Here is a 9,491-nt window from a genome sequence, read left to right as displayed (position 1 = left end):
ATTAAAGTCATAGTGTGACTGATGTCTGTCAGTGCATGTCTTGCATCATTTCCTCTGAGTGCAAGATTGAAATGATGCAAGTAGCTTGTATATTCATTTGAAAAGAAGTTTAAAATGAACATCAGTATAGTATATACTGTATGCTGTTGTTAAAAAGTTGGATGGAAGTGGGACAAGCTTATGTTTCACAATAAAGCCCCACCCTTCTTTAATGTTTCTCTCACTTTTTATCACTTTTATTGCTTGAAAATGTGTTATTGTCTCTTCATACTGTGTCTCTGTATGTGTTTTTACTTGTGTGATTTAGAGCTGTGGGAAAAACATGTCTTCTCATCAGCTACACAACCAATGCCTTCCCTGGGGAATACATTCCTACAGTGTGAGTATGATGCACACAGACACATGCTCTCTCTCTCTCTCAAGCTATACATGTAAAACATACAAGTAAACAAACACGTAGCTGCAGATTTACCATTATGAACACACATGCATTACAATGTCCAACTTTTCTCCCTGCATGGACTCTCACACACACACGCATACTTTAGCAGCATATCTGCAGATGTGTGATTGGTGCTAATGCAGACAGGTTTGGGGCTGGTAGCAGCCTACAGGTTAGGGAAAACACACTTCGCTCAACAGCTCCTCAGGTACAGTAAATAGAGAAGAAGGTAAATGTTAAACACTGTCCTCTTCTTCAACAATTAATGTTGCTGTGCCCATAAGCAAGGCACCAATCCTATATTTGCTTTGCTAGTCAACATCAAACAAGTGAAAGGATTTTGGGAACATAACTATAGGAGTGAGCCCATGAAGTCTTTTAGATGTAATCAGTAAAATGTTAAAATCAACTCGAAACCAGAGTGGAAACTGTTAAAGAGGGAGAAAGATCAGGGATGTCTCTCTGGGCACATTTTAACAGCCCAAAAACAGCTGTGTGTGTTTTTTTATTTCTAGCTTAAGGTGTAAGATAACTATGAACAAGCAAATACATGACACTGAAACAGGATGTTGCTAAAAGTCGTGTGTTCATCAAAGTTGCATAAGTAAAAACTTGGGACAACCCAGACTGACTTTATATGCAGCCACTGCCACACACTCATTGTTCTTTACATTGAGCTTTTTGGTAAACGTTTCATTGTCTCGTGTGGCAACAGCTATACATACCTCAGGTCCAGAATTAAGTAACACACAGAGCTCAGAGGTGAAACTGTAGTGTTTCAGTGTGTCCACATGGGGGCACTGCTGCTCTGACATTATAACCTAGAGTGTTGCAGAGGTTATTTCCATAAACACACAGGGGTCTTGACAATAGAAGCAGTTATCAATAAGGAGGCAAAATGTTTTTAATGAATTACATGTAAAAAGCTTATTATCTTAGGCTAATGTCTAATCGTTTGAATAATCACTTAAATAAATAACTGACTCACCAACTGACTGATTGATTGCTGACCTTTTGGCTCCCCATAGATTTGACAACTACTCAGCTAATGTAATGGTGGACAGCAAACCAGTCAACCTGGGCCTTTGGGATACAGCTGGACAGGAAGACTACGACAGGCTCCGCCCGCTCTCCTACCCACAGACGGTATACAGTGTCTCTCTCTCTCTCACACACACTCACACTCACTCACACTCACAAACACAGAGTTCATTAGAAAAAATGAAATAGACTTTGTCTCCCGCTGGGTTTGACAGTGGGAGCTTAGAGCGTTCCAAATCAATATACTGCAGCCTGATTGTGCTACATCTCATTAAATTAAAAGACAGGAACAGAAAAGAAAAGGAAGATGTTACTCAGGTAGCTGCTTAATGTGGGAAGACACAGAAATACATAGATTGAAACTCCCAGCATATCATACATGGTTCACTTGATTGGTTTATCCAGAGCTTTCAGCCCCCACTTGTGGCCTTCATCAGCAGGGTTTGCTCAGTTGTCATGGAGATGGTTTAGTGGTTATTCTGTGTGGAGTAACAATCACGTAAAAACAGACATAACCACATAAGTTGTGGCTAAAAGTTCTGGGGAAACCAAGTAAGTGCACGTATTTGGCTCATTTCTAATCAGATACTTGCTTCAACAAAATAACACAGTGAAAGCAAACAGAGTGTCTCTAATGTGCAAAAGCAAAAAATTTAAATTATGAATAACGTACATATTTTACTGCCATCTATATTAACTTGCAGATGTAGTGACTTTGTGGCCAGTGTGGTCACATCTATTTAATCTCTACTGTCTCAGCTCTCAATGTTTATCTATCTCTACATTTTCTCTCCCCCTTTTTTCATTCAGGATGTTTTCCTGATCTGTTTCTCCCTGGTGAGCCCAGCGTCCTATGAGAACGTCAGAGCTAAGGTGAGTCTCATCTCTGAGGGTAAATTATTATGTCATTGGAATGAATAGTACCCTGACAGTGGGTTTTATATTTATTCTTGCTTCTATCACTGCATTGGTTGGAGAGAGAAGTAATCAAGATTGCAGAAATTGTTCCTATGTGTGTGCACATTGACATGTGTCTTTAATGATATCCCTCAAGACTGTCTGTCTTTAGTTTGACTGGTGAAGAATGAGGGGGAGGAAAAAAGTGTCACCATCACCACACAATGATTGACTTTAGGGTGAACAGACGGTATCTATGTAGAGATGTACTGTTTTTTATGCAATACAATTTAAAAACATATTCTCCATCACTGTTTGATAGACTTGCTCCCTTAAATTAAATTATTTAAATTAGCTTTTGCAGCCCACAATCTAATAACCTGTCTCAGTCAAAATGTCAAAGCGCCACTTCTTAGATTTCCCCTGTGTTACTGTCTACAGAACCACAGGCAATTTACAGAATCCAGCAACAGATCAGTCAAAGCTTCTAACACTATAACAAAACAAACTTCAGGGACAACTCAGCACTCAGCTGCCTAGATAATGATATATAGTTGAGCTGGTGTACTGAATCGCAGAATCTGATTGGACATTTGGAGAAATTTAAATCACATGCAGAGACCTTGTGGTAAGTTTGTTTGTTTCTATTGATGCCTGCATATTAAAAATGCATGTACGCCCAACACAGGGCACAGAGCTAATATAATGTATATATAATGTATGATTCTTGATTACTCAATTACTTGATTGGTCTAGTAAATATCAGAAATCAGTAAAAACAAAGGTTCAGAAATATCTTAAAGTTGTTTTTTTTTTTTTCCCCAAACAGCAGTACATAACGAAGATTTAAGAGATTAAAAATGACAATGGTATCATAGAGAAAAGCAGTATATCCTCTCATCATAGACACTGGAACCAGAGAATGCTTTTGTGTGTAATCTTCTGTTGATTAAATAATGGTTTCAGGTCTAGATTTTAGATTTCTATCCATCTCTTTATATTATATTCCTGCTCTTAAGCGCTCCTTTGGTTTTAGTAGTTTCATGTATAAAGATATGCAATATACAATATTATCTATAGTATTCTATAGTATATGTGCAAACATTCAAGTGCTGTTAGTATATTACATTAATATTCTCAATTTCCTGTGCTACATAGATGCCAGGAGGAGTATTGCCATAAAGTCGAGCCTCGTGAAGAGCTTTCCACCTCTGTCAAAACCACCCACAGCTCTTTATCCATTCATTAGCTATAGCTATATAGCTATATATACCACTTATCCTTGAGGGCTGGAGCCAGTCCCAGCTGACACTGGGCAGGAGGCAGGCTACACCCTGGACAGATTGTTATTCTATTGCAGGGCTGACAAATAAAGACAAACCACCATTCACACTCACATTCACACCTACACGAAAATTAATGTCGCCAGTTAATCTAAACTGCATTTGTGTCTTTGGACTGTGGGAGGAAACATCAGCAAGAAAACCCATGCAGGCATGTGGAGAACATGCAAACTCCACAGCTCTTCAACCCTATAAATATCAAAGAGGAACGTCAATACATTACAACAAAGGAACTACTGTTAAGAGTATTGATTAGATTCGTTTTAGTATGATTTACCCTTGTTAGTCACCATAGCAACAAGAAACTGGAGTGGTACCATGAAAGTGGTGAATGGTAGATCAGTTGGTACGGAGGGAAATTAAAAAGGACGACCAGGTGATGAAGAGGTAAAAACGTGATTGCTTGAAATGAAACTTCAAATTTAGAATTTTACACCCAGAAAACAAAGTTTTATTCAGCCTACAGTACAGAAAATGATTACATATTACCTTAATGTGGGTAAGATGATGAAACTTAACTGCATTTTGTGTGTCGTGGTCCTGAAGGGCACAGGGACGCAGAATGATTTGACTGGCGCAGTTTGAACTGTGTCCAATCAATTAAACATACAAATATTATTTGGTCATTTTTGAGATATACTGCGACTCATTCGTCCCAGGGCAAACCTTTTATGATTCTGAACCTTTTGGGCTCCTTGTGCCTTAAAACATAACCTCTTCTCCCTTCACATTCCTTCCTTAATGAGTTTCAGAAAGCTCATTTGTTTGTGTGTATAGAGGTTAACAACTATTGACAGCAAGGCTCCTATGCAGCTAAATGTCGACCAAATCAAAGCATAATGTCACAGCGAAGTACAGATTGACCAACATCCTGTTCACTCAACATCCATCCATCATCAGTCAGATAGTATTCAATCTGTGCTACATTACAAAACACATCATCAAGTGGAGAGAAAGAGCAGAAAGATTAGCGCAGTGTTTAACAGCCTTTAAAAGGAAATAAGATCTTTTGTCTCGTGACAGTGAGGCTGTTGCACTACAGAAAAACAAACAGCTACACAAGATACTAAATTGCAAATCATTCTGCTTGGTTTTTATCATCGGCTACCTCACTGGGATAGCTAGCAATTAGCACAGACTACTTAAGTGTAGCTTCTCAATGGATAATAGTGAAATATTGTTCAAGGAAAGTATCAAGTCAGTTGAGACAAGTTCAAGTCAGGTTCATTTCATTTCTCAAGTCAGCAGAGATGCGGAAAAGTCAAATCTCAAATGTTTCAAGTCTCAAGTCAGAGTCAAGTCTCGTGAACAGCTGAAGTGGAGAACATTACAACTTCAGGAAATATTCACTTAATAAAATAAAAGAAGTAATTTTCCATCAGGAAACTGCCCTATTGGCAGTGAAGATGGAAAAAGAAGAAGTCAGAACTTGATTTAAATATATTTCAATTAAACTTCAGAGACAGAGATCAAATTGGAGAGGGAGAAAGGGACTCAAAAAATCCATGAATTTGCATCACTGAGTGATTAAATATTTCAGCTTTACCCGGTAAGACAGTTTAAAAAAAGTGAACAGTGTGATTCATCAAGCAATACCCATAATCCCCTCATGTCAACTGGCTGACTTGTGAGGAAACCGCTTCACTAAGTACGCTGGATTTTCAAAAATTACAATTATCACTGGCCTGTGGGTGCTAACAGAATCTACTTAATTCCTCTAGCAGATAGGATCTTTCATTTCCTCACTGAGGAAAATGGACAGGGAGGATAAAAGAGGCAAAGAGTATAGAGAGAGCAAGAAGAACAAGTTGAAGAAGGAAAGGGAGAGGCAGAGGAGAGATCAGAGGGAGAGGGGGGAATGGGAGAAAACTGTGGGTGCCTGGGTGAGAGAGTAAAAGATTTGGGGAAATTATGAAAGAGGGAAGAGGTGGTTAGAGTGTGGAGACTGCCAGTACAGCACTGAAAATGGAAACTTCTTTCATGTTCTGAAATTATTTGCAAGTTGGAGCTGAAACCTGGATAGCTTGATTGAAAAAGCACATGTGGAGCCTACACCTAACCACAACCACATATTCTTCTCATTTCAGCCTATTTCACGATAATTTAAGAAAGCTCCTTCATCAACCTTCACGCACCTCCTGGCTTCCAACTTTCTCCTCTGATCCCCTGTCATTCTCCTCCTCTCTGACACATACCTTCACTTCGTGCCTTCCCCTCTCTCTCGTCTCAGTTTTGTTTCTCTTTTTTCCTCTGTCCTCCACCAGTGGTACCCAGAGGTTCGCCACCACTGCCCCTCCACACCCATCATCCTGGTGGGCACCAAGCTGGATCTGAGGGACGAGAAGGATACCATTGAGAAGCTGAAGGAAAAAAAGCTTGCACCAATCACCTACCCTCAGGGCCTGGCTCTGGCTAAGGAGATAGGTCAGTCACACTCATGGGGTTTTCTCAGGTCTTGTATGATGGTAGACTGTAGCTTCTCTGGCTGGTGGACGCTTGAAGCAAAGTAGTGCTTAATTGCTTAGCATGTGATATCAACCACTATGTGAACAGATGATTGAGAATGTGGTTCACACACCAGGTTGTTTTTCCTTTGATGTTGGTTGATTTATGTATTTACTGCCTTAGATAGTTGTTGCTAATTTAGCCCTGACCCTTTAGTTAGTTTTTTGTCTTTTAAAGCTCTAATCAATGTTTTTATATTAGCAATAGATTGAATTATTACACATTATGAAAAAGGAGTTGCTCATACTCTGCAGATATGATGCAGGACCAAATAGCAAAGTTAGCAATAGCTGGTAAAGAAAATGGAGCATTTAATTATCAGATATTTTTTCTTGGTGGAGTTAGTGGAGACCAAAACAAACATGACTCTAAATGAATGCTAATGTTGCTCTGACTAATAGTTCTTCAACATAATGGATAAAGGGTTGAAGTATATGATTTCTTGCACTGTGATTAGATGAAATACATAATGCAATAAAAAAATAAAAGGGGAATTAAACCTATGCAAAGAACATCAAATATATATAATATATATTTGATACAGTAAATTCATCATGTTAAAATTCATCAAATCAAGATTTAATTCCAAACTTCATGTTTGCCTCTACTGTTGGAGCATGTGATAACAACAGGCAGATGGTTTAAATTTTTTGTGGAATTACATCTATGAATAGTTAAATGGGCCTTTTACACCCCCAACTGACATGTTTCTGATATTTCATTGGCTTTTCCATTACTATATTTCAACATGCAGGCTCTATGGGATGTCATGCATACAGTATTTCTTTTCAAATATGCTTAAGGAGTACATTTACATACACTGATACATAATTATTGCATGGGCTTTTAAAAGCAGCTTGCTGATGTCAGGCTCGTTCCCTTGCTTACCTTGTTAACTGCATGTTTTTATATGTCTTGTTTTATTGATGTGTGTTTTTCTCTGTGTCCTTGTTTGCATGTATAGATGCAGTAAAGTACCTGGAGTGCTCAGCTTTGACTCAGCGTGGTCTGAAGACTGTGTTTGATGAGGCCATCCGCGCTGTGCTCTGCCCCCAGCCCACCAAGGTCAAGAAGAAGCCCTGCTCCCTGCTGTAAATGGTAAGACACAGAGGGAGAGTAAACGCTGTGGTGAACTAATGAGGGAGAAGAGGAGTAGTCCCAGTGATTCAGTCATTAGCCTTTTCTGGATCTTGTACATAAATGCATCCTACACAATTTATGAAGAAGCTTGAACACATACTATGTAACATGAATGAACATTAATAGATGATTCAGTGATTTCTTCTTTACCAAAAATACAGTCTCATATACTGAAGAAAGAGAATAAAAGTGAGCCAAAGTGAAAGGAAATACCAGACAAAGACACTAACGTCACATATGTGAAATAAAAGTTTCTATCCCTGCACTTGGGTAATTATTTCCAAGCCTTTTGAGGCCAGATTTTCCAATTTGCCAGGAGGAGGACAGACCTGTAATGGAGTGAGCTGAAAAATACAGCGATAATTTGACAAACAACAATCCAAGCCTTGTCTCTGCAGGAGATACATTAGCAACTAAAAAACTAAGTCTAAAGAAAAAAAAACAACCTAATTTTGAGATTGTGCCTTTTTTTTAAATTACCATAATAATTGCAGGACTGATTGCGTCCCACAGGCATTTCAATATGCCAAGGTACAGAGAGAATTTAAAGATGTGACAAAATTGAATGTGGGATAATGACTCATGTCTTTGCTGAGAGAGGAAATCATTCTCGTGCTTAATGTTAAAGCAGGAATGAACTTTCTCAGCCATCATGTATGCACTGCCGTTTCAGCCCTTGTGTGTGTTAATGAATGTCATGCATCATCATCATCTACATGTGGTCTTCATTGTTTTAGATTCTTCAAAGACCAGAGAGAAGACAGAAAGAGATTCAGATGGCTGAACCCAGGTTATAAGAAGAACATTCAAAAGTTCTGTAATGTTTCTAATAATAATGGAAAAGATTTCCACTAGTTTAAAAAAAGTGCTTTTGTGTGTTATAATAAAATGATATAATACTTTTTGTATAGCATACTCTGAGACTGAATTTTAAAGTGCATTATATACGTAGCAGCAGGTAGGATTTCTCTGTAAAAGATATCATTTTATCAGAGTAAATCACTAAATGTGGAAACAACAGGCTGTCCCAGTTGCTGCTCAGAGTCAGCCTGCCAGTTTTACCCAGTATACCAAAATTCCTGCACAAAATTCACTGCCCTTTGGGGACAACAATATATAAAGGTGTTTTGTGCAGCTTCAGATGATAATATCACATGTTGCAATGAGATTAGTTGATACTGTGCTATGGCTGTTGTTTTGAAAGTGATGAACAATGATTAAGAATAAAGATAAGGAATGTAAGTTTGTAGTTGGAGCTAAACAATATTGTATTGCAATGAAATGTATTAAAAAGTATTCTTTCTTGTGATATTAAAATAAAAGATCTTTAATCAAGTAAAAAAATAAATCTGGAGGAAAATGTTGTGTTTTCAGAGTTGACATGTTTCCACTTCAGTAAAACAGACAGCTGTTATTAGGATCAAACATGTGGTTGTCCAGTTACTCTATAGTCTCTACAGCTTCCTGCAAGCAGCATCAGACATGCATCATCAGCTACATGATCCCAGCAGTGAAATCAGTGAGCAGAGAGTGGGGGCTAACAGTGATATATCTGATAGCACTTCTACCATCTGTTACAAACATCATCTGTCTCACTTGACTTTACTCGAGGGCAAGACACCAGGACAGCAATATCAATCTGACTTATTTGTTTGGACTTATTAACAGTGGCTAAATGACGAATGGTGCTACTGGGGGAGAGGTTATGGTCATCTCCTCACCAGGTGGGAAACATTGCTCATTATTTAAGTGTGTGTGTGTGTGTGTGGATGTCTCAGAGAAGAAATGATCCTGCATATCTCAAAGCCACAGTTAAAGATACAATTAAAATGCAAAATGACTACCCTATCATAGACTTCAGAGGATCAGTTCAGGATCTTCAGGGATTTTATCTCATTCACACCTGAATGCAGTTCTTCAATACATTTTGTTGCAATCCCACCCTGTCTTGTAAAATCATACTTCCTGAAACTGTGTACAACTCACTCAGAATTTAGAAGTCCATAGACAACACACAGTGAGTCTGTGCACAAACTGCAAGCTAAATGTCAGACAGTAGGTGTGAATGGATTAAATCAATTTCTCTTTTCTTTCCACTCTAACTCTTCAGAGGTTTACTGATA

General features: G+C 38.4%; 1 protein-coding gene across 1 annotated transcript; it reads left to right on the top strand.

Moving 5' to 3' along the window:
* Nucleotides 1-267: 267 nt before the first annotated feature.
* Nucleotides 268-8,730, top strand: LOC108889076 (ras-related C3 botulinum toxin substrate 2). The gene is made up of 6 exons (XM_018685385.2): nucleotides 268-379; nucleotides 1,471-1,588; nucleotides 2,294-2,356; nucleotides 5,988-6,147; nucleotides 7,193-7,326; nucleotides 8,106-8,730. The coding sequence occupies exons 2-5, from the start codon at nucleotides 1,496-1,498 to the stop codon at nucleotides 7,321-7,323; spliced, it is 447 nt and encodes a 148-aa protein (XP_018540901.1). The 5' UTR covers nucleotides 268-379; nucleotides 1,471-1,495; the 3' UTR covers nucleotides 7,324-7,326; nucleotides 8,106-8,730.
* Nucleotides 8,731-9,491: the final 761 nt, after the last annotated feature.

This window comes from Lates calcarifer, unplaced genomic scaffold, assembly GCF_001640805.2.
Source record: "Lates calcarifer isolate ASB-BC8 unplaced genomic scaffold, TLL_Latcal_v3 _unitig_1453_quiver_981, whole genome shotgun sequence".
In the NCBI taxonomy this organism is placed as follows: Eukaryota; Metazoa; Chordata; class Actinopteri; family Centropomidae; genus Lates; species Lates calcarifer.
Note: the sequence above shows the minus strand (reverse complement) of the source record. Positions and strands in the feature narration are given on the sequence as shown.

Bases quoted from the DNA above. Each gene is read 5' to 3' on its own strand.
- LOC108889076 (XM_018685385.2), top strand. From the start codon at position 1,496: ATGGTGGACAGCAAACCAGTCAACCTGGGCCTTTGGGATACAGCTGGA. The intron at 1,589-2,293 runs GTATACAGTGTC...TTTTTCATTCAG, and splicing joins CGCTCTCCTACCCACAGACG to GATGTTTTCCTGATCTGTTT. The intron at 6,148-7,192 runs GTCAGTCACACT...TTGCATGTATAG, and splicing joins GGCTCTGGCTAAGGAGATAG to ATGCAGTAAAGTACCTGGAG.